Genomic DNA, 27590 nt, shown 5'->3' with positions numbered 1-27590 from the left:
ATTTGAATAATGTATTCTGATGAGACTCACTCGAGAGCGTTTTGAGTGTGCCTTTGACCCGTCCGTAGCATTCTCATGAGCGCCATGCTGGGAACAGGATTGTCCTTGAATGAGTTTTCATAGATCTCACGATTAACTGAATGCAAACAAATTCCGTCACACACTGGCAAAGGCTGGGAGGGACGTAGGCGAGCCCAAATTTGAATAATGATGTTAGCTATCTTGGGAATCAGAACGGCTGTGAGATCGATGGCTGACTTCTGGGAGTCACAGTGAGGAGGCTGATATGTTTACACAGGGTAAGAAAAGGCATATTTAGACGGCTAATACTCTACCATGCCAAAGTCAAGTGCCAGTGAACAACAGAAGAGAATTTGACTGCTTAGATTTTGCTCGTTTTATAGCTCATTAACATACATGGAGTTCTCAAACCTGTTTAAGTATCAACTGTTTCAGATGCCTCTCCTAAAACTTCTCAGGGGAAATAAAAACAGAGACAATTGTTGACATGCAATACAAGAAAATTACTGTAAAAATGGCCTTTTACAGAGTGTCTATTTACACTAAGTGCAAATAGCCTGCCTTGTTATCAGAGGCTATTTACACCAAGCACACTAACGTCTGTTCAGACCAGACAAAATTATGGAAGACATTATTTGTTAGCAGTATCAATTTGTAGAGGTCAAATGGTTTGATGCAAATCGACCCGCCTTTTACCAAACTCGTTCCTATCACTTTTCCCATCACATTTCAGATCTGAAAGGCCTTTATTTTCAATTAAAAATGAAAATATTCGAAAAGTGGAAATAAAGTGTGTTTCATAATAAAGTGTTTATCGGTTAGGCTTAGGAGTAGGTGTAAGTATAGGCTTTATTGTCCCGATAAGGCACAATTAATTTAATAATTTTAATAAATATAATCATTTACACTCTATGTTATTATTGCATATCGTTTAATTTGTACAACCACTCTGAGGTGCAAATAGTATTAATAAATATAAACAGCATCTATCTACTATTTGTACTAGCATGTGAATAGAATCTATATTATTTCTATATTTATAAAAATTCTAAAATTCTGACTTAAAAGCATCTATCGCAGCTGTTTTAATTTTAATAGCATTCATTTTATTGATCTTTGACAATTTTGATGAATTTTTTTTTTTTTTTTATATATATATTAATGGAAACTGAGCACACTGAGATATTATTGAGATCTATATGTATCTTCCAGCAAATCAGGACTAGCCTGGGTGAACATTGCCACCTAATTAATGTGCATTAGTCAGGATAATAAGGTTAAAACTGTGTCCCTCCCAAACCTGGAGGCTGAAGGAAAACACCTGTAGTGTGATGAGGGGTTAATGCAGCAAAAACGTTTTGCAATGTGGATAATCATCTTGTAATGCTATCGCATCATATTGTGTAAACTGCATTTATAAAACACGGAGAGGAGCCAAAATCGAGTTTTAAACAGGACTGAGGCAATCACGAATGTGTCTGCAATTTTTTAGGGGGGCTAAAGCCTTCCTAAAATGTGTCTAGTGACGCCCATGCGTCCGCCATATGTGAGGACATTATGAGTCGTAATTGAGATCTTAATGTACCTTCAGCACATCAGGTCTACTTGGTAAACATTATGTCGGCTAATTAATATTCATGAGCCAGGCTGATTGGGTTTATAATGCAACCCCTCCCACACATATGAGATTTTTAGCATCAGAGATTCTGGAGGGGAAAAAAAAGAAAAAATGCTTCACATTTAATTTCACATTGCCGTCTCAATCCCATTTAATCCCATTAAATCAAGTGATTTTTCTTTAAAACAATATGGGGAGGAAGTCGTGGCATTTACATGGAAAATATATGTGATGTGATATGGTGTTTGTATGTGTACGTGTTATGCCTGGAATCACAGAAGCCAATAGCTAGTCTTGCCGTGGTGCTGGTTTCTTTAGGGCTCCAGTGATTCTGTCCTAATGGCAGATCATTGAGTCTGACTTTTCTCTGTGACCTTTATTTGTGTCAGACAGTGGACCTTAAGGCTGACCTTATTCAAGCTATTTTTGACATTTACCAGGCCCAGTAATGAGCTATCAGTCACTCTAGTCTAGCCCAATACTGACACGTGACAAGCAGTGTTGGTTTAATACTGCAGATAACTTAAGGAAAAAGACCATTTACTTAAAACACTCTAAAAAATGCTGGGTTGTTTTTACCCAATTTTGGGTAAAATATGGACAAACCCAGCCATTGGGTTAAAAATGTAATTTAAAAATGTAACCCAATGGCTGGGTTTGTCCATATTTTACCCAAAATTGGGTTAAAACAACCCCGCGTTTTTTAGAGTGAACATTTATGCATAATGCTTTATAAAGGTATTCATTATGTACGTTATAATGCATTATATATTTTCATAAGCCATTGTAACCAAAGTTTAAATGCATTCAAATAGTTACAGATTCCTTGTTACATATGTTTTTTTTAATGCATTATACTTTCCAAAGGTGTATTATATAACCACATCAATGCATTATTGATGCATACAAAATACTTTTATAATGCATTATAAAAAAAGGGTTTATGTAAAGTGTTATCAAAAAAATCTGCTGCAAAACTACATAAAAAATGGGTTAAATGAAAAATAAAAAAACATAGGCCAGTGGCAAGAGCTAATTGTTTAAATAAAATTAATTTAGTGCGATTTCTGTTTGAATACATTTCTGCAGCCTACAATGCGTGCATTAAAAAGCCTGTATAAATGCACAGCTTCTATACCACCTGTTCCCTTGAATTTCTTTTTCCTCAAAACACAAAAGTGAAACTCCCTCTATGATAAAAAAGCAATTTCAGCAGTACAAATTTTTTTATCATTTAGAAACCATATTGGCTAATAATACATAATATGATCCAGGGTAGAAATAAGAGCTCCAAAAAAAAACAAAAAAAAAACAGAAATGATAAAGGACAGAACTCAGCAGAGAAAAAAACAGCACAGCCTCCAGTCATGAGGAAAATATGATTTTAGTAGATGCCAATCAGATGCAGAGAATAGAACTGGCACAACTCCTGCTATACAGCACACATGCAGTTTTGTTTTTAATATGCAAATATTTGCATTTACATTTATTCGTTTAGCTGACGCTTTTATCCAAAGCGACGTACAATTGCTATATATGTCAGAGGTCGCATGCCTCTGGAGCAACTAGGGGTTAGTTGGTGTCTCACAGTGGATTCGAACCCGGGTCTCTCACACCAAAGGCATGTGTCTCATCACCACCCCACATTTGAATCATATATTTGAACCACAGTGCATGTTATAAGATGCCATAAATCCTGTCGCTGGGCATTTAGCACCACCTCTGTTGCACTTCTAGTTTAAAATATTCCAATTAAAAGCCACTCTCAAATATCAGCAGTTGTATTTTACAGCGTATTCGTGCAATTACAAAAGGTGTACGCACGTCAGGACAAGTGCAAGCAGGTATGTGTTAATTTGCACATCTGAATCTGTTCTCACAGTGTGTTAGGTGACAGCACAGCACACATGAACACTAACAAACAGCTGTTTTGATATTTCCAAACTTGTCTTTGCACTCTTTGAAAAGACACCCTATTAACACCTCACTTTACCAGTGACGGAAATACGAAGTCTGAAAAGAAAGTTGAACTTAAACACTTCATACTTCAAAGTTTTTATACCAATAGCTCGCCTAAAGAAAAGTCCTAATTGCATATGACAAGGACAATTAAGAGACCACACAATGCAAACATGCAGCATGTAATTAGTAAGCGAGTCAGAACCAGTTCCTGGTTGGCTGAATGCTAATGTGTAAATGTGTTAGAGTAGGTGTTATAACCAGCGTCATCTCTGTGACCCTGCCAGAGAAGCGTTTTTAATTGGCTGTCGAATCCACAATTAGGGGCATGTGTAGCTGCATCTGATATGGAAATGAAATGAGCCTCATCTTGTTATAGTTCATTCGTATGGGTTTCTTTAAATTATAGAGTAAATAGGTGAGTTAGATGCCTTAATTACACTGAGTAGGCTGGCTTATTTTATTTGTCAAATTCCTGTTTTGTTCACAGATGTGGAGAAACAGAAGATTCTGTGAAACCTGTTGCGAACAGCACGATTTTCAAAGCAATCAACAATTAGTGCTGACTCCCATTTATGTGACATATCATCTGTTCAGTGATATTTATACTTACAATTAGCTGTAGTTATGATTAAGACAGACAAGTGTTACATTCATATTCCATTTTTTGCTCCCAGCAAACACAGAATGTTCCCCTAACGTTCCCGTATTTGGTTATTTTTTTGGAAACCAAATAAGAATGTTATGGGAACGTTCCCTGGAGGTTATTTTTAGGTTCTCCTAAAAGGAATGTTCCCATAAAGTTTCTAGAACGTTCCTCTAACCTTAAGGGAATGTTCTATTTATGTTAACAAAACTTTCCTGAGAACCTGGGAACAAAAAACTAACGTTCCCAAAACCTAAAATTGTTAGCTGTCGAACAAGGAAAAAAAAATCACAAAAAGTATGTGGGCCCTCTTCAATTCCGATAGATAGATCGATCGATCGATCGATCGATAGATAGATAGATAGATAGATAGATAGATAGATAGATAGATAGATAGATAGATAGATAGATAGATAGATAGATAGATAGATAGATAGATAGATAGATAGATAGATAGATAGATAGATAGATAGATAGATAGATAGATAGATAGATAGATAGATATTCCTACAATTCCAATAGATAGATGGACTGGTTCCACTGAATTTCAAAAGTAAACTGGAATAAAACAAACCAAAGCAGAAGTGTATATTATTTGTTTTTAATTTAGGAAGCAGAATTTATGGTTTTGGAACAGGTGCTTTTTTGTTTCTTTAGTTAAACCCTTAATGTTGAGCTCCGTTTGATGGCATTGTGTATTTTAATACAAGAGCACAGCTTGCCTGTGTGTGTAAAAATCTCACATAAAATAAAATCTCATGAAAATGCTCAAGGTCACAAATGACGGAAACATAAAAGAAAACAGCATAATTAAACAGCTTCACATGCGTTTGGCGTATCCAAGGCAACATAAATAAGAATGTGTCATCTCATACATGTCTCTCTCTCTCTCTCTCTCTCTCTCTCTCTCTCTCTCTCTCTCTCTCTCTCCCTCTCTCTCTCTCTCTCTCTCTCTCTCTCCCTCTCTCTCTCTCTCTCTCTCTCTCTCTCTTCTTTTTTGGAAAAAGAAAATTGGTTTTTCTTTGGCATTTGCAAAGTTGGTTGAGATGCTTCATTTTGCTGATGAATTACTCTTCCTAAACAACGTGTGGGATCTATTCTTACAACCTCCTCGGGAGAGAAGGAAGTCTTTTATATTGAATTTCAAGACCCTGAGACCCAAGAATGTAATTCTAGAATGTAAATTTTTAATCTTGTTCCGCACACTTTCACGGCTTCCATCATTTATCGGACTATTTTTAACCCGTTGAATCTAAAAATAATCAGCTTTGAAATATCCCCCTGTGCCTTTAGACACCAGAGCAGAGGACACTAAAGGCAGGCTTCTTGGTAATTGGCATGCAAGGTTACCACACTAGATTTGTGTTACAAGCTCATCATAGTCCCTCCAAAGAATCTTCAAAGTTACAAGAACATAAGCTCCTCTGATCAGACTTCCATTACTGAGACAAAGCAGTGTCCCTGAATCCTTCAGCTGAAGATTAAATATCCAATGGATGCCGGTCCTCAAAATCAATCCCCTCGCCCTCCACTTCCTTCCCTTTCATTTCCCTTCGCAGAGCCTTTACGCGTGACACAAGCATCTGAAGAAGAGTAATCAGTGGGCAACGATGGCAGCACTTTGAATTTCATTGGAATAATCCTTTCACCCCAGGTTAAGATGCTGTGCAGTGGTTTCTGTCGAGACGGTCTCGCCCTCCCGCTATAACTCTGTGTCAGATGAAAGCACTAGTGTGAGAGAGGCAGCTGCAGTCGTACATAACTCCTGGCAGCCCAAGATCAGCATGCTGAGCTGCCTAGGACTGCAGTACTTCTAGCACGCACGACAAGAGAGGTTGAGAACAGACGCTACAAATACGGTTTACAATGCAAGAAAGCCAGTAATTCTCCAAGCAAATTCAATTGACAGACAGACAGGCAGACAGGCAGACACTGCAGCTTTAAAATAGGATCAATAGAGTGGTGCAGTTATGATCCCAGAACACGAAAATTTAATTTGCAGCTGGTTCCTTATATATTTTCCTATAGGGATTTATATATATTTTTTTTTAATGTGTAAAATAAAGCCTGTGTTAAACATAACTTGACTATACTTTGACGTTTTGTTCTACAACATAAATTACACACACCCATAGTGAAAACATATGTTTCTAATAAGTAACCACTTTACAGGATTGGTCACTTTTTAAAAAAAACTTTTGCTGATAATTTACTCACCCCCATGTCATCCAAGATGTCCACGTCTTTCTTTCTTCGGTCGAAAAGAAATTAAGGTTTTTGATGAAACCATTCCAGGATTTTCTCCATATAATGGACTTCATTGGGAACCAAACGGTTCAAGGTCATGATAGTTTCAGTGCAGCTTCAAAGGGCTTTAAATGACACCAGACGATGAATAAGGGTCTTATCTAGGACCCTTCGAGTCATGACTCGAAAAAAGTTCATTTTGTTCATTTTGATGAACGAGTTTGAACAGGTGAGTCACGAACGCTCTTCGCAGAACACATCAAGGCGAGCATTTGTGCTTATAAAACTTATATTTTTGATTTATTTTTTAAATGGCCGATCGTTTCACTATAGATAAGACCCTTATTCATCATCTGGTGTTGTTTAAAGCCCTTTGAAGCTGCAATGAAACTCTCATTTGGACCTTGAACCGTTTGGTTCCCATTGAAGTCCATCATATGGAGAAAATCCTGGAATGTTTTCATCAAAAACCTTAATTTCTTTTCGACTGAAGAAAGAAAGACATGGACATATTGGATGACATGGGAGTGAGTAAATTATCAGCAAAATAATTTTTTTTTTAAAAAGTGAACTACTCCTTTAAGTGAGAAAGTTAAGTTGTGAGTGTGTGCAGTGTACTTTGTAGATCAAAATGATAAAGTATCGTCAAGTTATGTTTACCACAGGCTTTACTTTGCTCATGAATTGAAAAAAAAAAACATTATAAAACCCCATATAGGAAAAAAATCTCGAAGGAATCAGTGGGAAATAGACATACCTGCGCCACTCAAGGTAAATTATAGACGTATAATCAAGGTAGAAATAATTGATTTTTCTTTTGTAATGAGTCAAATTATTTCCAAAAACACTGATCCAGACCGATGGTGGCCAGTTAAATGTCCCAGACGGGTGATGGATCTATCCAGCCCTGCAAAATCGGTCCCATTTCCTGGCTCTTCGCACTCTGGTTAGGGAAGATAATGCAGAGAATGGGTGATAAAAGGCTTTCGTGATAGCACTCCTGACACCTTCTCCTATCTATTCTTGGGAGATTTAGGATACACCTCACTTCCTGTAACCCAGTCCCTAAAAAAAAAAAAAAAAAATCCTCCACTCATTAGAGCATACTGGCCAAATCCTTCCATTTTGGCTCCAGGCTTTTGCACAGTTCTTAGTTACCGTGACCTTTCCTGAAAGACATATATCATACTGCTCTTCTCTTTGTGGTTTCCTCAATACTGGGAATAGTGTGTGTGTGTGTGGTGAGCAAAAGAGTAAAAGCTGTCTAACACAATCTGATAGAATTCAGGAGCACATGAAGTTTTATGATCAAAGACCAAAGGATAATCATGACATGATTATAAATTAGAATTTAGGGAGTTGTTATTGATGTGATGATATAAAACACACAACAGCTTTCCTACAAAGTCAACAAACCCCTAAATCCATTTTCTGCTGTCTAAATATGAAATTTCTAAATAATTAGAAATAAGCAGAACATTTCAAATAAAATAAAAAGTTAGTACTTGGCATTGATATAAAGAGTGTTTTTTTTTCATTCAACTTTTTAAAATAAACTTTGTATAAAAAAAATGGAAAATCACATGCTCTATTTTGAAGTTATTATAATATTAAGTAGGGATGCAGCGATATGAAATTTTTGGGCGATACCGATAACCGATAATTCTTTATATTTGAAAGCCGATAACCGATATATCGGCCGATAAACTTAAATCCAAATTTTTACAAATACAAAAGTCTCACAATTAAATCCATGTCCCAAGCGCACAATTATAATGATGTTCTCATTATAGTGTTGTATAGCCGATATGACAGATTTGCGCTGCACATGTTGTACCGAACCGTATTTTCAATTTTTGAAGAGATTTCAATCATATTTCAAGAAATTCAAAAACATAAACAGTTCTACACAAGTGTCTCAGCTGAAGGGAATAATACATTATTTATCGGCTTTAATATATCGGCCACATTTTCTTACCAGGCCGATAACGATAACTTTAAAAATGAACATATATCGGCCGATACCGATAGGCTGGCCGATATATTGTGCATCCCTAATATTAAAACATCATTATTTTGGAGTTATGGAGATAATCAAGAACAAGATGCCAAGTCTTAAAAAATCTCTTTACAAAGCCTCAAAGATAATTGGATTTTTTCAAGATGAGGCACTTTCCCCATAAATCATCACTTAATTGGGATGGATTAAGTACGTCACACGAGACACGTGATTACCGCTAACATATGGAGAGTAGTGCAGAGGTCATGGCCTCTCTGCTGCCTGGCACCGCGGAAGAGACGTGTTTGTGGGTGTCCTGTGTGGTATCTGATCTGTCGGTGGACATTAATGTCCTCGCAGGGAGGAAGGTGTGCCACTGGGCTCTCGCTGTTTAACAGGTGTGAGATTAAGACAGATGGAGCAAGAAGGGAACACAGAGTCCTTGAGTTTGCACTCTCTCCATGTGCCCGGGCTCCACAGGGGGACTTGATCACCCCTCTCACAGTCCTTCAGTGTGTAGATGACCTTCACACACACACTCACACAAACACACATGCATGCACGCGCACACACACTCTCACACACATTCACACACACAGAGGAACAAGAACCTTGAAAAGAATAGAAGCATCATGTATGCAATGTATTTTTACTTTCGAGGAAGTATTTTCAGTGAATGAAATGCCTTACACATAAAAATGCACTCTATTATTATAAACTTTTTTATTTTCTCTGTCAAGAACGCAAACTAATAGATTCAATTATTCATAAGAAATGACACTTTATATATCACTTAGCAATATTTACCACTGCTGTTCCCCAAAGTGAGCTAAATCTGACAAGACATCCAGGGACATCATTTTAAAGTCCCGCTGAGATAAAAAAAAAAAAAAAATCAAGTTTTTTAAAGTTGTTTATATGTCTGTGTGGTGTTTTTAATATACTTTAAGGTGTAAATTCATGTCAACTCCATTGCTGAGTATTTTCTCCTTAAAAATGTAGCGAACCAAAGAACACGGTTTGAAATATCGTCACAGTCACAGACTACCTTGTAACCAATCACGTCAACGAGTGGATCTCTGAGCTGGTGTGAGTGAGTGAGGGCGGGGCTAATTTGCATATTCATAGAACTGCATATACTGAACACTATTTTAAAGCAGCATTATGTTACTTTTGAAATTTTGCTCTCGGGGTCCCCCTACAGTTGGGAAACAGTATTGTCTTCTACAGCTGTCGTAAAATCTACCATGGTTACACTTGGGAATACACTGACTTTCTCACATCTTGGGTTGACTGCCAGAGTTGCGTGTGAAACGTCTTCATTCCAGGTACATTGGCATAGATTTCAGCATGTCTTATGAAAACAGTGTCATGGGCTTTATCTTTTTCAAACGTCAAAAGATCGCGTAGCTTACGTTTACAAGCCAGTGACTTTATTGTAACGTTAGCCTATTTGATACTGTTTTACAAAAATAATATGCTAATTCAATTCATGATTTGTGTGGTAGATAATAGCCATGTCGTCAATATTATAATGTCAAGCTACCATAGATGAATATGTACATTTGAAAAATCGATTTGCATTATAATCTGAGGCAAGACACTTTCACCAGAAAAATAAATAACAAACATGACTATCAGCCTGCAGACATAGGATAGTTATCCTGACCGATTATTTTGTCCGTCTTTTAAATTATAATATTTAAATAATCATGTATTATTTAATTGCAAGAATGTAGCCCCTATAACTCAGTATACTTTCACATCTCGAGCTGCCCTCCCAAGCTCTACGGGGATGCTAGGTGGGGGAAGATTGATGTACCGGACCGGAGCCCTTACAACATGGTGAAAAAAAGACAAAAGAAAAAACGCTTGTTGGGCTCTCGCGTCGGAATTTGAGGAAGTGGGGGAATTGACGTATACCGTAAAGCAGTCGAATTTTGTAGTTCTTTTGTGCTCGGGTTCCTACCCGAAATCCGAAGTTACAGAGTGCCAGTAAAAGCGATACAGACACTGTCAAGCTATGGCAGACCTGTCATTCAACCTATTGTAAGTAAGGAAATGACTATTGTAAGTAGTACAAAAGCAATAACAACCCATTGTAAGTTTTGGAAAAATATTATAAAGGTTGAGAAAGTTACATAGTGCTGCTTTAAGGCATTCAAGAGGAAAAAAAAACACTTAAATATGTCATTTTGAATATCAAAGATGAGTTTTAAGGGATAAAATGATTGACTACAGAGGAATGTAATAAAATTGTATATGAAGCTAAATAAACAGATCGGGTCGCCGAACAAATAAGCTTTTTCTTGCAGCTATGGCAACTAATAGAAATCTAAGTGCTGAGGCAGACCATGTTACCTTCCGTCCACTAAAACATCTACTGTGGGATGAAGGGTTTAGCAAAATCTGCACCAGCTGGCACATTTCAACTATCACACGATATATACGGCACGGCCCTACGGGCATATTTTCCTTTCCTACACAGGCACTCGACCAAAGAGTGGCACATTTTGTTCTCATCTACCCACACTTCCTCTCACAGTAAGGACACAGACACACACTGACAGCCACACAAAGGAGTGAGGATACGCCACCTGTCAAGTACGTCATCTCCATCACTTTTTCCGCTACAACAGACACATACTTAAGCATACACACTCTTTCTATATAACACAGTCCATTTCCAGCCCAAGTGACTGTACTATTTTCAAAACTCAAGCATCACTTTGCGGTCTTTCAAACCGCACAGGGCTTCCCGGACGACGGGCGTACCGCGACGCATGAAGAGGAAACCCTTGAACAGCGTTAGCTTTAGCGTGGTTAGCTGCTTGTTGTGAAGAGATCTACTTTAGGGACTCTGGTCTGGTCTGCACAAGTGGCTGAGCAGTAGAGAGCGCCACGCAGCACAGAGACATCGTGAAGAGTTTGTGTGTCACACGGAGACTTTGTCACGATCAGATGAGCTAATTAGCCTCAACAGCGCAGATTAACAGCGCGTGAAGCAGAGGAGCTGAGACAAGTTGCTGAAAACAGCTCTAATTAAAAACAGACAATGAAAAACACTAGAGTTCAAACGGGAGAAAGAGTGACGGCTCGGGCCTGTGATCTTCAAAAACTTTGGGGTAAATAAGGGCTAATATTAATTGGACTGGAAGTTCAGTTGAGTCGAAACAAGTCTTTTCATCACATGTCTTTGGTTAGGGCACATGCATGGTCCAACCAAAGTTATTATCCATTTTAAGTTAATTATGTTTCTTTTCTTTTTTCTTTAGATTCAGTCTAAAATAAATTCCCAAAGGATATAATTAAGTCTTAAGGCACATTCAAATTCTAATTCAAATTCAAAAAGCTTTTTTGTCTATGAGGGAGAAAATTGTCTTTAGAGACAAAGGCTCAACAAACAATACAAGAAACGGAACAATGACTGTTAAGATAACTATAACCATAATTATATTAGCGGCTGCTTTTTATAAGTACATGCTGCAGTTTTTTCATCTGCTGCTTTAATTACTCAAGCTCTTCAAAGTTTGTGGTATTCTGGTAGGATGTCAATGCTTTTTATCATTCAGATGGAAAAAAAATTGTTCAGAAAGAAAGTTGTTCTTCTATGTCGTTGTTATTATAGTTGTGGACTTTCCTATTCTCAGAGAATTAGATTGATTATTAAAACGTTATAGCTATAGTTTTCGTCTTTGGTGTGTTTGGGCTTCACCCAAGCGGCAACATACTAATCTGACAAAATGAAGCCTACCTGGAAGTGCAAAAAACTGCAATACATCAAAAATCCACTAGAGGCCGGTCCCAAAAGTGAGCAGATGTCCATGTTAAAATGTCCGTTTTCACAGCATAAATTCGTGTTTTTACAGTTTGGTCCCATGGACTTTTATTGAATTTTTCGATAGGTTTCGAGTGCCCGACAACTGTGAATTTAGATATAAATGTATGACAAATAAAGGCGGTTAACTTTGATTTACAGCTGATAACGGGCTGCACCGAGTGGAATTTGACGTCTCGGCCATGATCTGACACAACACATCATAACACCTCTGCATCCTTTCTGAAAATTTGTATTTTGTATTTCATAACAGTATGGCGCCGCCCGTAACCCCCATAAACAGCCTCAAACCCATTCTTCAGAAAGTCTGCGTGACGTAACAGACGCTTTGTCTGTATTTTTTTTTACAGTTTATGGCTTTACCCATGAGTTTTTACTTGTTGAATATCCTCATGCACTCATTTCAGAAGTAGACCGGCGTAAAATGGGTCTCATGTTGACTTAAATGCAAAATTCCTTATATATTTAAAAAATAACCACAGAATTAATAAAATATCTTTGCTTTAGGTCTTTTTAAGAGAGTGCCATGCTAAATTCCAACCTCAAATATCAGGCATTAATTTTTTCTTTCTTACATTGAAATTATACAAATACAGCCCACGTTGAGCAATTCAAAAATATGCTTTGCAGTGAGAGAAGGACTGTTTGTACCTACTGCAGCTAAAGATATTCTCAGAGAATACACACCAGATTTCCTCATTTCAAACCTAGAGTTTGCTAAAGCTGTTCACTACAGGGATATATACTCTGCACTCGACTGGTAATTCAGGATGACAGCTCTCTACAAAATCTCTCGGTTTCAGCAAGTTTTCGGTAATGTCAGCTAATCCTTTCCATGGATGCCCTAGTGGGTAGTTTCAGTTCAGTTGCCTCTGAGTCAGTTTTCATAGGTTAATCCTACTTTAAAATGAAAACTCCAAATCAATTGTTCGAAAATGTTAAAGATTGAGACCAATGTTTCCTTCACTTTTCTCATTTTTCCCATCTCAAGTCAATTTGAGAACAGTATTAAGCCTGCAGTGCTTGTGGGCATGTTTTGTTCAAGCTCATATAGTTGTACAGTTCTGACTCTTATAAGCTATTGATTGTGCTGACGCTGAATGGCTGGGTCCAGTATAATGTGAGTGGGGATAATTGTTTCATTTTGTTGGAATTACAGCAAGACAGAAGTGAGTCACTTACACTGAAAAGTCAATTGGTTTGTGATATAAATGTATGTTATGACCCCCATCTCTTGCAACTATTTCCAAGACAAACTAAAAGTAGAGCTTGATTCATCAAAAATGTGAGTTTGCAGTTGATTGGCAAGTTTTTTTTTGAGCTAAAGAGCTATGCTAATGGTTAGCATTTGCTAACCTGTGTGGTCTAGATATAACAACCAGTGAAGGGGGTAGTACTGTAACACATGACAAATAATGCAAGTTCTGTCATCAGATTTAATTTTTCCAAGTAAAAGTGCATTACTTTTACATTTACAGCAAAATATCTGACTTAATTTTTCAAATAAGTAACACAAGTTACTTTGTTTTTTGACTGGCAGCTCTCCTGTCCACATGTTAAGAGAATCGTGAGTAATGCTGCGTTCACGTTCTATGAAAAGTAGGATATTTTCCACTTGTGAACTGGTATTTACTATTGTGTTGTGTTCAAGTGCTTTTGCTGTCGTAATGTGGTAAAAAGATGGAGATCCAGACCTGTTATTTAGCTAAAACTATTTTAGATTGCTTAAGTCATCTGCAACAGCAATTATTTATCAAAACTCAAAAGGCAAATAATATGCTATATATTTTCTAGATCATGAATAGTATATATTTTAACCATTCACGACTCTTGCGGTGCTCTCCGCCATTTTGAAAAGTTCAAAGGTCATCTCATCTCGGCAACTCGTCCATCAAAATATTCTACGAGTTGCCCAGTGGAAAATACCACATGAGGGGGTGTTCATGTGCATTTTACACGTTGGCTTTTGGTATTTACCATAATTTCCATAGCACATGAACGCAGCATGCCGATGCGTTGTGTGTGCTGTGTGTGAACATGATGGGTTTTGTAGTTCTTAGACGTTAAATTACACAAATACACTTACTTAATCTCACTTTATTAACCAATGACTTCGCTTTTGACCTTAAAGCATGCTAATAAGCAATATATATATATATATATATATATATATATATATATATATATATATATATATATATATATATATTATTGCTAAAATAAGATTGTGGAACTGTCTTCTCCAGCATCATATTCTTCTGCAATCCAGCAGAAGGTTTATTCATTTCACTTATGGTGTGAAAGAGCCTTTACAATACCAACTTTTGTTTAGTTATTAAAAATCAATCAATCAAACCTAGCCAGGTGAGAAAAAGTAACGCAAAAGTAAAGTATTGCGTTACTTTTCATTAAAAAAGTAACTTAGTAACACAATTATTTCCTTTTTAAGGAGGAACCTAAAAGTTATTTTCCCTACCACTAATAAACAACAAAAAGGGGGGAAAAAAAGTTTTCCTCGAAATTACATGGCATGAATTATACACAATAAGATTAGGAACGTGCAAGCTCAATTTGCTATGTTAACTTTAATCAATATAGTGAAACTTTAGTTTTTGTAGCTGTAACTTCTAGTCATTAGAAGCTTTTTCTACATGTAGAAACTCTTTCAGGCATTAACTTTCGAAGTGGGTCTCTCATAAATGCCTGATGAAAAGCATATGGCTATACGCTCCCCAACCCTTTCCAGAGTAAACACAAGCTCTCAACCTTCATGTAGATATGATGTGTACGAGCAGCCCAGGCTGAAAGAGATCTAAGCTGAAGTCTTCACACGTCTCTGCTGTCAGAGACACCCAGTCCTCATTAAAATCAATTTCTAGAGAGCAGTAAATGCGAGACCATGGTGTCACGCAGGTTGAACGCAGACCTCATGGACTGGTGGGCAATGGCAGTGTGCCGTCCTCAACTGCTGATCCAGGGAGAACAAAACTCCTGGACTGAAAACAGAACCCGTCATGCATTTACATGGAGCTCTGTCTCCCAGCATAAACCGACGTGACATGAATACATATTGCATGAACTTGGATAACTTCAGTTCTGCTTTGTCAGCCTAACTCAGACACAAAGGTGGCAGAAAGTATTATTTTGAATATTTTTGAATATTGGCTCAGCTTTACTGACCACAAGAAATTGGTGACTGCTAAAGATGTATTATATATATATATATATATATATATATATATATATATATATATATATATATTAGAGCTGTGCAAAAGTTAATTGCGATTAATCGCATCCAAAATAAATTTGTTTGTTTACAATTAAATGTATATATAAATACCTATGCATGCATGTACTGTATATATTTAAGAATTATTTGCGCTTAAATTCTATATATATATATATATATATATATATATATATACATAATCTATATTATATAAATATAAATATTTTATATATGAATAACACATTTTCTTAAATATATACATGCATGTGTGTGTATTTATAAACAAAATAATTATATACAGCACACACAAATATATTATGTAAACACAGACTTTTATTTTGGATGCGATTAATCGCAATTTATTTTTGCACAGCCCTAATATATATATATATATATATATATATATATATATATATATATCACTACAGAAGAGTTACAAAGTTCATCTTTTTTTTTTATAATGTTCAATGCAATTCTACGTTTAAAAGTAACGTTCCCCCATCCTAAAGGGCATGACATTGTCTGCATGCCCACAAAGAGTTATTAAGACTTCACCATGTGTGATTTTAAACACTCGTCTTTTGCTAAATGTTAATTACTCCCTCATTAACTGACAAAGCCTAACAACGTGTAGCACGGTTTGACCAACAGTGATACACAGTCTCACTGCGGAGCGCTAACAAGCGACGTGATGGCAGATGAATGTGAGCTGCGGATGCAATCAGAACTTATTATCTGCTTTGTCGAAATCTTGTATTCTCATGGCCCTAATGGAGCCCTTTTGTTACAACAATCTGACCCATTGTGCTTTTCTTGGCTATTGCCCTCCTCGCATCTCCTGACGACAAAGAGAGCAGTCACCATTGAGAGTATTTATAAGAGAAGCTGGATGACATGTGAGAACTAATTTATCAGCTGTTCAATTCACCTTGAGAGAGGTTGCCCTCCAAAAGTCTTTGGAAATTGGAAGTCCCTCTTTGTGATCCAGTATGTCAGCCCATTCTCACCCCCAAGGCATCACCCACCTGATGCCTTCACTGTAAAAAATTTGGAGTAGGATTTACTTGAAAAAACCTTGCTAAACGATCTCACTCAGAAAATGCTAGTAAATTTACAAAGATTTGGCAAGTAAAAACCTATACATATTTATCAGTAGCTTTAATTAGAAATCTTTAAGTTAAATTTACTTGGAATGTGGAATTAAGTAAACTTTACAAAAAATAAGTAATTTTAACTCAGCTTGCTTGTAAAAGGTTTATTAATACCGATTTCCTTTGCCTTTGTATTGCACTTTACTAAAACAATTATCTTGAATTTAATTAGTCATTTATTGTATGTTCTTTACTTAGATCATCTAAGTAATTTATATATACATCATGTCAGACTTTAAGCCTTATGTGAATGCAAACACCTCAATACTTGGTAGACAATACACAATGGTGGTAACATTTGATGGATCGTTTTTGTGTTTAAATGTGTCGTTTTAAGCAAAAAATTTACTCGAAATGTCACAAAATGGCAATTTACTAATACTGAAAACAAAAATCAATGATAAAACAGTGTAAATACAGCTGGAAACCAGTGAAAAATGAACCTCATTAGTTATTCAATGTCCAGTGCATGATGGGAACCCCAGTATCAGAAAAGTTGAGTAATTTTTACTTAATTTTATTGAGTTGATATTACATTTTCATTCATACTCGCTTGAAATAAGTACTGATATGGAATTTACTTAGTTTTTTAAATTCTTGCCTGAACTAACTTTTTCAAGTAAATTACATTGGGTTTTTTCACTAGTATTTACTTAACCAAAAAATCATCTTTATTTACAGTGTTGGAAAGCATTTGACCATGCTTCAATATCTGACGCTTTAGGCGCCCTTTAGAGTCAGTTAGATGACGCCGTAGGATCGCGTCATGTGACTGACGCTAAAGTGCGCCTAAAGCGTCGAATATTGAAGCATGGTCAAAAGGTGACGCCTTGGGGTGAGAATGTGTTGAGTATGTATAGTTTGTGAACTGTTGAGTGATTTTCTGTTCCTGATTCTCTCATAGGAGCGACCAAAGACATGGGGAAAATGCTGGGGGGCGAGGAGGAGAAGGACCCTGATGCTGAGAGAAAGGAGGAAGAAAGACAGGAAGCCCTCAGGCAACAGGAGGAGGAGAGGAAGGCAAAGTACGCAAAAATGGAAGCGGAGAGGGAATCGCTTCGACAGGGCATCAGGGACAAGGTAAATCTATACCGTGAGATAATTGAGTGTTATGAGGTGTCAAGATGTTGGTGTGATCACTCACGGTATAGTCTAGACCAGGGTTATTATCGTTAGCTAAACCTCAAACTAAAACCAATATTACTTGAAATAAAATGAGGAAAACTTAAACTTATTTTATTTCAGCTTCTCGCCAAGGCAACATTTAAAAGTATACTGTATGATCATGTTTTGTTTTTGTTTGAGAATCTCTTATCTTTGTATTTAAAATATACCAGTTGTGCAATGCTACGTTCACACCGGACACGAATAGCGCATCAGGCGCGAATGATTTCAATGTTAAGTCAATGCAAAGACACGTTACGCGCGTAAAAAATTCCTGCGGCGCAGTAGACGCGAATACGCCTCGTTCACGCAAATGGCGTGAATTGAGTGTCTGCCGCGTTATGCGCATTATGCGCAAATGATTTAGTTAGTGCTATTTGTGCATTCACGTGTTTGACGCGAATTCGTGTCTGTCGCACCAGTTGAAATATCTGATGGATGAGGGCGAAGGTGATCCTGGCTCCGATGCAGGACAACAGGTCATCAAACTGGGCGCGGAACTGGAGGAAGTACCGCTGACAGCGGCTGTCATCCTGCACAGCTCCTGGAGCGAGCAAATGGTGAAACTCGCCAAACGGTTCGCCTGTTCTGCTCTCCAGAGAAAATACAGACTCTCTCGGTCGACATAAAACAAAATGGCCGCCAATGGATTTCGATTCTGACGCGAGTAAATTTCCCTTCAAACTTTTGTTTTTACGCACGTCAATTTCACTCTTGACGCACAAATTAACACAAAGTGGTCAAGCGTCAAACTAGACGCGGTAAACGCAAATTTGACACGCTATTCGCGTCCGGTGTGAACGTAGCATCATAATAATAGGCTACACTGCCGTTCAAAAGTTTCAGAATGGTTTATTACGTTTTTCTTAATTAGTCTTTTCTTCTCAGCAAGGCTGCATTTATTTAATACAATAAAAAAAACAGTAATACTGTGAAATATTATTTTTTAAATTAAAAAAAATCTTTTCTGTTTGAATATATTTTACAATGTAATTTATTCCTGTAATGGAAAAGCTGAAATTTTAGCATTCTTCAGAAATCATTCTAATATGATTTGCTGCTCAAGAAACATTTATTATTATCAATATTGAATATAGCTATATAGCTGTGTGGAATTTTTGATGAATAGAAAGTTCAAAAGAACAGCATTTATCTGTAATATAAAGCTGTTGTAAATACACTACCTATTATCACTTAAAAGTGATACAAAATATTTACAAATTACAAAATATTTATTTCAAATAAACTCTGTTCTTTCTTTTAATCAAGGAATGAAAAAAATGTACACAACTGTTTTCAACATTAATAATAATAATAATAATAATAATAAATGTTCCATCAAATCAGCATATTAGAATTTTAAGGATCATGTGACACTGAAGACTGGAGTAATGATACTGAAAATTCAGCTTTGCATCAGAAGAATAAAATACATTTTAAAATATATTCAAATAAAAACAAGTTGTATTAAATTGCAATAATATTTCATTAATATTACTGTTTCTTTTGTATTTTTAATCAAATAAATGCATCTATGGTAAGCAGAAGAAACTTCTTCCCAATCCCAAACTTCTGAATGGCAGTATGTTGTAAAATAGTGGTTCACAGTGAATGGTGAATTATACAGACTACAATATACATACTGTAAAGGAAAAAATACTGTACATAGTGTATAAATACTGTACTATACTGTACATTTTTTCCTTTACATACATTCTTCTTTGTTTGTTTCACTCTTGGGGAGGCTGGATGTAGTTGAGTGGAAACGTGGTGTATGAGAATGGACGGGCCCTGAGGGTGCATGCTGTGAACCAGAGGGACTGGAAAAATAACAGTCTAGCTCTGGCAAGCATTCCATTACTGTGGAGGCTGTGGAGATTGACTGTGCTCCAGTCCCTGCGCTCACACTGCCATATGGCTGCTTATAATAAAAGAAAAGAAAAAGGTGTCATGGAAGGGAAGACCCAGGGATTATTCAAATGAAAATGTTCTAAAAAAAGACAGTGATATTTCACAGCTTTATTACATTATTACAAATATTATTACGCTATGCAATGCAGAGCATTAGTTAATCTACATTCATATACTTGAACTGCAATGAAAATTTGCTCTCATTTATGATCACTTAAATGTAAATGAGCTATTACAGAATGTTTTTTTTAATAATTTTTTTAATGAAAGTTAATTTATAAATTGTTAGATAGTCTTTAGGCAGATTACAGTATATTAAACGGTCTTTGAGTGACTTTAAAAATACCACAATATATAGACCAGTTTACTTCATCAAACCACAACAGCTGAATTGGATGAGTACTTAAAATGTTCTTCTTGAGTTTACAGGCCGAAAACTTGTGTAAATGACATCAAGAACATTTGCTTCATCAGATGTACTAAAGTCAGAGCTAAAAATAATTATTCTGCTTAACAGGCTTGGCATTTACGAATTTGTCATGATAATTTACCTTGGGCTCCCGAGTCTCAGTGGTGATTTCCTTTTCTGACAAACTGAGTTGGAGTAAAACAGATACATTTTTATGCAAAGCCATGTTAAGAGAGGATGGGAGGCCAAAGAAAGCCTGTCTTTTTTCTGCTATAAGCCATCACCCCATGGGTCTAATTTACCACAAGGATTAAGGCAGAATCTTCATATTCTGTACAAAATGTGACTGCAATACTGATGGAAGTCCTTATGTACTGTTCACGATGGGTTTACCATGCGCTCCCTTCAAGTAAGCCATTAAGTATTTCTCAAATTAAGCTGCATTAATATGATTTCATGTCTACATGAGGGATAGAATCCATATTATTCCTAATAGTTTAAGAAAAGAAGAAAATTATTGTTAATAAGGTCAGCTGCTGATTGCACAAGCTATTGTGACCTCAGTAGTCAGAGGAAGAAACCATCCATTGTTTAATCCATTTATTGACAAGATGTCACAATTTTATGTCTCAGAGATGCTGAGAATCCTAAGGGATATACATCTCCTTGCTTCCCATTACTATACATCATTCCTCTGGATGATTCCCGGAGTGATACAGGAAACAGTGTAGAACCCATCATTTGCAGGTTGTACGAGTTATGCAAGCAATAAACATGTACACCTTCTAAAGTATTTAAAGGGCCATTAAGATTTTTTTTTATCAATTTCATTAATACTTTTGCTGTTTATTCAGCAAGGAACCATTCAATTGATTACTAGTGACATACTTTATAATGTCACATAATACTTTTATATTAAATAAATTCTGTTATTTTGAAATTTCTATTCATCAAAGAATCCGGAAAAAAAAAAACATGTATGATAGTTACCACAAAAAAATATGTAAAACAGAAAAAAACTGTTTTCAACATTGATACAAATCAGAAATGAAGGGAATCAGACACTGAAGACTGGAGTAATAATGGTGAAAATTAAGCTTTGATCACATGAATACATTATATTTTAAAATAGAAAACAGTTACAGTACTTTAATAACAGCAAGAGCACAATTAAAGTGGAAGATTCCTTAATCTCTTTGTGGTCTTTCTAGTGTAGCCAAAAGTGTAAAACAGTTGAATGGGCAAGAATTAACGAGCCTCGGACCCTTTGGGGGGTGAAAGACCCTTTGGGGGTGAAACAAAGACGAAATGGACCATTTGTCATCTAAGTACTTCTCTAATGAAGTGGTTTTCCTCTCCAATATTCAGCATACCATTTAAATCAGGGCATTTATTTGTAAATGAGAAAGTGTCTCTGATCGAAATGAAGCTTCTATGAATCGCTAAGCTAACTGCCAAGCCCAAATAATTACACTGACTTGCCAAATGGCAGTCTGCCAAGGTTTTATGGACATACAGCATCCCAATTTAAATGTTTCTATCATTCATGTCATGAGACAATCTAGAACGTTAGTGTAGCAGAATTCTCCAATGCTCAAAAAATTGTATGCTAATCAACAGGAAATAGTCACATGATTCATGTGATTCATCTTGGAAATTTCCTTTCCTTTCCTTTCCTTTCCTTTCATTTCCTTTCCTTTCCTTTCCTTTCCTATCCTGTCCTATCATATCCTATCCTATCCTATCCTGTCCTATCCTATCCTACCATATCCTATAGATCTATACTGTCCTTTCCTATTTTATCTTATACTTTCCTATCCTATATATTCCTGTCCTTTCCTCCTTTCCTTTCCTTTCCTTTCCTATCCTGTCCTATAATGTCCTAAATGCTATCCTATCCTATCCTATCATGTCCTATCCTGTCCTATCATATCCTATCCTATCCTGTCCTGTCCTATCCTACCATATCCTATAGACCTATCCTGTCCTTTCCTATTTTATCTTATACTTTCCTATCCTATCCTTTCCTGTCCTTTCATCCTTTCCTGTCCTTTCCTTTCCTTTCCTGTCCTATAATTTCCTATATGCTATCCTATCCTATCCTATCCTGTCCTATCCTGTCCTATCATATCCTATCCTGTCCTGTCCTATCCTACCATATCCTATAGACCCATACTGTCCTTCCCTGTCCTTTCCTATTTTATCTTATCCTTTCCTATCCTATCCTTTCCTGTCCTTTCCTAAGATAGGATTTATATTGTCCTTTCCTGTCCTATCTCATCTCATCTCCATCTCATCTCATACCATCCCATCCCATACTATACTATACTATACTATACTGTCCTTTCCTATCCTATCTTATCCTTTCCTATCCTATCCTATCCTATCCTATCCCATCCCTATATAATACTGTCCTTTCCTATTTTATCTTATCCTTTCCGATCATATCCTATCTTATCCTATCCTATCTTATCCTATCCTATCTTATCTTATCTTATCATCTCATTTCATCTCATCTTATCTTATCCTATCCTATCCTATCCTATCCCATCCCATCCCACTATTGTCCTATCCTATCCTATCCTATCCTATCCTATCCTATCCTATTCTATCCTCTTATCCTATCCTGTCCTATCCTCCTATCCTATCCTATCCTATCCTTTCCTATCCTATCCTTTCCTATCCTAAATATGTTCATTTATTTTCATCTGCTTTTTAGCATATTCTTTTATTCAGAGTAACTTATATTGAATTCAAAGTATACATATCATGCCTGACCCCCTTTATTGTGCATGTGAATTATTTAAATGAGGAATACTGTGATGTGCTTCTTCCCGGAAGAAAACTCAAGACTACGAGGCGTTTCAGGGAGTTCTGAAACAGCGCACACTGATATAGAGAATAAATCAGCAACATTACACACTAAAGAAAGCTGAAAATGTAATGTAAATATGTCCTCTTTAAAATTTGGGATTTCTTAAAAATGATACAGCAGAAAAACTACCAAAAACTAGTTTAAAAAACGAGTTAACAGCAAGAGGTGACATTCTAGTGGAAAGGGCCTAACATGCTGCTGTGTATGTGTTTTTCAGTATGGAATAAAGAAGAAGGAAGAGAAGGAGGCAGAAGCTCAGGCAGCCATGGAGCAGGCGTCAGAGGGCAGTCTGACCCGTCCCAAGAAAGCAATCCCTGCCGGCTGTGGGAATGAAGAAGAGGAGGAGGAGAGCATCGTGGACACCGTCATGAAGTTTCTCCCAGGCTCGATTCAAGATATGTTCAATAAAAAGTAACAGCATTTCATGACAAGTCGTGATAAAACGGGAATCATTAATGTCATGAAAGCCACCTCCTCTTTCTCCTTCCCCTCTCTCTCTCTCGCATTTGTTCTAAGATCTCTGGACTCAAATCGTGTGCCATAACATCTGTTTTTAGCTGCGACACAAGTGACTTTTTTATTTTTATTAAAAGAATGAGGAAAAATACAATTTGTGCACTAGAAATGTTACATTGCGAACGCTCTGCTTAAAGACAAATTGAATGCCCCCTGAGTCCGGACCTTAGAGCAAGAATATTCCTCATGCTTCATTAATTTTGTTTGTAAATAGAAAATGAAAAAATAACTGTATATGACTTTAGGATATATATATATATATATATATATATATATATATATATATATATATATATATTATAAACTGTATGTGTGTATATATATATATTGTATATGTATATGTATATATATATATATATATATATATATATATATATATATATATATATATATATACTGTATATGTATGTGTATATATATATATATATATATATATATATATATATATATACACACACACACACAATGACTATGAGTACAAGCCATAATTTATCTTGGAGGGATTTCGCCAATTATATCATATTTTTGATTGTTGCTCTGTTATCGATATTATTAATGAATCCATGTGGTTTACCTATAGATATAAACTGTATACAGATTAATTTAACATCCATACTTCAAACTAGTATACAGTTCCTGTCATCATGATCACATTGTATCCGATTGATATGACTGAAAACTGTAATATGAAAGAGTACGTACATGATCTGGCTGTTTTGCTGTTTCTTCTAAGCATGCTACCATTTTTTTTTTTATCAGTAAACTATATCCATTTTAATTTAGCATTTTTAGCTGAAATACACTGAAATTTAAGGCAATAACTATGGTTTTGGATGTTGTTGTCCAGTGTTAAATGGCATATTGCTCACAAGATCTTTGTTTGGAGAAAAGCATACACGTCCCTCATTACGTTGTCATGCACATTCACATCACACTCTTGTAAACTGGATTTGACTGATTAAAAAGGAATCACATGTGTTAGCTATAGCCACAGCGAGAGAAACCATAGCGCTAGGTGTTTCTTGAATTGACTTGTTTGTGCTTTTTCTGTATAAGATCGTGTGGGGTGACATCGATCACATACAACTACAATTGGATCAATAGGGCTATACATTAAAATAATGATATAATCTCTTCCTCTTCACTGCTGTACAGTAGAATCTAGTTCTTTAGCGTCTACATTTATTTACGTTAGCTCTCACAACATGGTTGTGAGCACACATTACGTAAACAGACAGTGACAATGGTGCAATATTTGTTTCTAAATGAAGATGTCCTGTGTCCGTTGGTTGTTTAAGGGACTCTGATCCCAGATCAGCAATAACAGACAATCTTCATGGCTATGTATTCAGCTTATTTGCTAGAGAATGTTTGTCTGCAAATGCTGTGTCGTCTTCCTAGTATCAGTCGAGCGATTCTTACTTTTTAGAGTCTCTAAACAAAGCCCGGCTCTTATTTTATGAGCTACGAACGGATCTGACTCGTGTTTTATGCCTGCTTGTTGCTAGATTATGTATGACGTTATTTCTCATTGTTGTGACTGCATTGACAAGAGGGAAAACAGCGGAACTGATTTCAGAAAATCAGATTTGAAAGACGCAACGTCGGATTGTATTATCCATCCTCTCTTTTTTACTAAGAAAATAAAAAAAATAAGCTACTTGGATGTGATTTGATAGCGTGTGCTTGTATTCTCATTAGATTATGTCTGCAATTATTGTAAATATCAACGCATTCAGGAAAACCTGTAAGGCGCAGATGTGTATGTTGAAATTTAAACAACATTTAAGTAAATACAACTAGGAATCAGGCCACTCCATTGTTTTGAACATATCCCAATCCATGCTGGCCTTTTTTTTTTTTTTTTTTTTTTTTCAGTGTCTCTGTAAACAACCCGGTCTCACCCCAAGACGTCATATAACTGACGTTTTGGGACGTCTTTTGACCATACGTCAATATTCGCCTTTTTAGGGCCCCCTTAAACGTCGGTAGATGAGGTTATGGGATCCGACGTTTAAGGGGGCCCTAAAAAGGCTGATATTGACGTATGGTCAAAATACGTCCCAAAACGTCAGTTATATGACTTTTTGGGATGAGACTGTGTTACTGTAAAGCATACAAGCCGTGGCTTTGAGAGTAAAATAGTTTTAAAGCACACAGGCACATCGATGTCATATAGCTTTCCTGCCATGTACCACATGAAACAAGGAGTTGATTACATTTATATTAAAGTTTATTATATGAATGTGCTTACAGTTTAGAATGGCGTCCTTCAACAGCTGAACAGACTAATGCCAGTGGTCAATCATCCTGAATGTTGTCAGATTTACTGCCACTTGTGTTTAAGGCCTTTACTCACAAGAAGTGACCACTTTCGGAAAGATGAGATTCAGCTAAAAACATTAGCGTATTAAACAAAATACGTACAAATGACTTAATATCTCACATTTCTGCCACCCAGAGTGTACTTTACAATCAACAGAGGCCATTTTTGGAGCACAATCATGATTTTTCTAAATGAATATCAACTGCCCTCGATTCTGCCGCTCTTACAGTGTGATCGGTGTGACGTGGTGAATTTTCATCAGCCCCGCACTGATAAATTTAATACTGCCCGAAACCCATCACTCATCCTATGTCATCACCTGTTTTATTAAACCAAAGACTGTTCCTGTTTTGTGAAATTAACTTTTTTCCCCCCCTTAATTTTACGTTGTTGTCTAAAGTGGTGTAATATGTGACTCCCATGTCAGTTCTCTGGGCTTTTTGGGTTTTGTGATTGTCTTAAACAGATCACTAAAACAAAGAACGAACGAAATGATCACACAATTCAATTTAAAGTTTAAAAAAACAATCAACAACAAACATTTTCCCATTCCCTGACCATCTTTTGTATGTTATAAGTAAAAAAAATGCGTAATCATCACGATGTTCTCTAAATGTAAATCAACATTCGACATGCATTTACTCAGTCATTCCGTGTCTCTCAGATGCTAATGAAGATACTGCCTAACACAGTAACGTTATGAAATATTCCATTGTTGTTATATGAATGTACGTGTCTACTGTACTGCATTGTCCTATGTGGTTATCTTGGTTATCTTGGTGTGATTTTCAGTCTGTAATCTGTTCCTGTCTCTACTGTAGGTGGTTGTATTTTGGAAAAATTCTGTTTCTTATTTGGTGCATTTTTAAGTCACTGTAGATTCACCTCCCTCTCTCTCTCTCTGTTGATGAATTGTATGCATGCATATGATGTGACTGTAGGTGAGGTTGTAAATGATATTTCTGTGTGTCCTCTGTGTTTTTTCGAGCGCTCCACCTGTAGGCCTCACTGCATGCCCGTTATAGACAGATTTTAGACTGTAACATTCCTGCCAAATGGAATCACCACACAAGGATAATAAAGTGATTTCATATAATTGTTTTATGGTTGTGTGTTCCTGCTTTCGGCTGGGCAGCAAAATCTCCTGTTATTTGAGTTTAAAGAAAAACAGAAACAGACATTTTAGCATATGAAGAGCAAACAAGACATATTACAAAGAGGATTCTTATAGCTTATAATAGCTTATAAAGCAAACCAATCACACTAAATGCGTCTTAGCACGCATGTGTATTGTCGTGTAATATATACGCTAAAGTTAAAGGTTAGGGTAGGTTTAGGTGCGTGTGTATTATAGGCTACATTTGGGTAGAATTAGTGGTTTGGGGTGCGTGTGTAGTACACGCAAATGAACTGCGTCTCATATGCACATAAAAACTCATTTTCGCGCGCTCTCAAAAAAAGTCTTACTGTATTTTTGTCTTTTCCAGTCAAAATTTCTCAAATCTTTGAAACATGATTTAGTTCAAAAGCAACAGTTGTAGAAAATATTAAGATATGTGTATCTTTAATACAGCTGTATTTTGACTTTACTATTAAACCAGTTCAGTAAGACAAAATACATTTGTTTTCAAGATGCACTCTTTGAAAACGAGTCTTGTGCAGTGATACAAGGGTTTTT

At 36.3% G+C, this 27590-nt stretch overlaps 1 protein-coding gene across 4 annotated transcripts in view; it reads left to right on the top strand.

The window, feature by feature from the left end:
* cplx1 (complexin 1) overlaps positions 1-27008 on the top strand; it is a 54726-nt gene extending 27718 nt beyond the window's left edge. For all 4 annotated transcript variants that reach the window (XM_039649287.2, XM_039649288.2, XM_039649286.2 and 1 more), the window contains exons 3-4: positions 17616-17791; positions 23288-27008. In XM_039649287.2, the coding sequence (XP_039505221.1) occupies positions 17616-17791; positions 23288-23485 (374 nt within the window). In that variant the 3' untranslated portion in view covers positions 23486-27008. The remainder of the gene's footprint in view (positions 1-17615; positions 17792-23287) is intronic.
* Positions 27009-27590: the final 582 nt, after the last annotated feature.

This window comes from Pimephales promelas, chromosome 9 (genome assembly GCF_988280905.1).
Source record: "Pimephales promelas chromosome 9, fPimPro1.hap1.1, whole genome shotgun sequence".
Taxonomy (NCBI): domain Eukaryota; kingdom Metazoa; phylum Chordata; class Actinopteri; order Cypriniformes; family Leuciscidae; genus Pimephales; species Pimephales promelas.
Note: the sequence above shows the minus strand (reverse complement) of the source record. Positions and strands in the feature narration are given on the sequence as shown.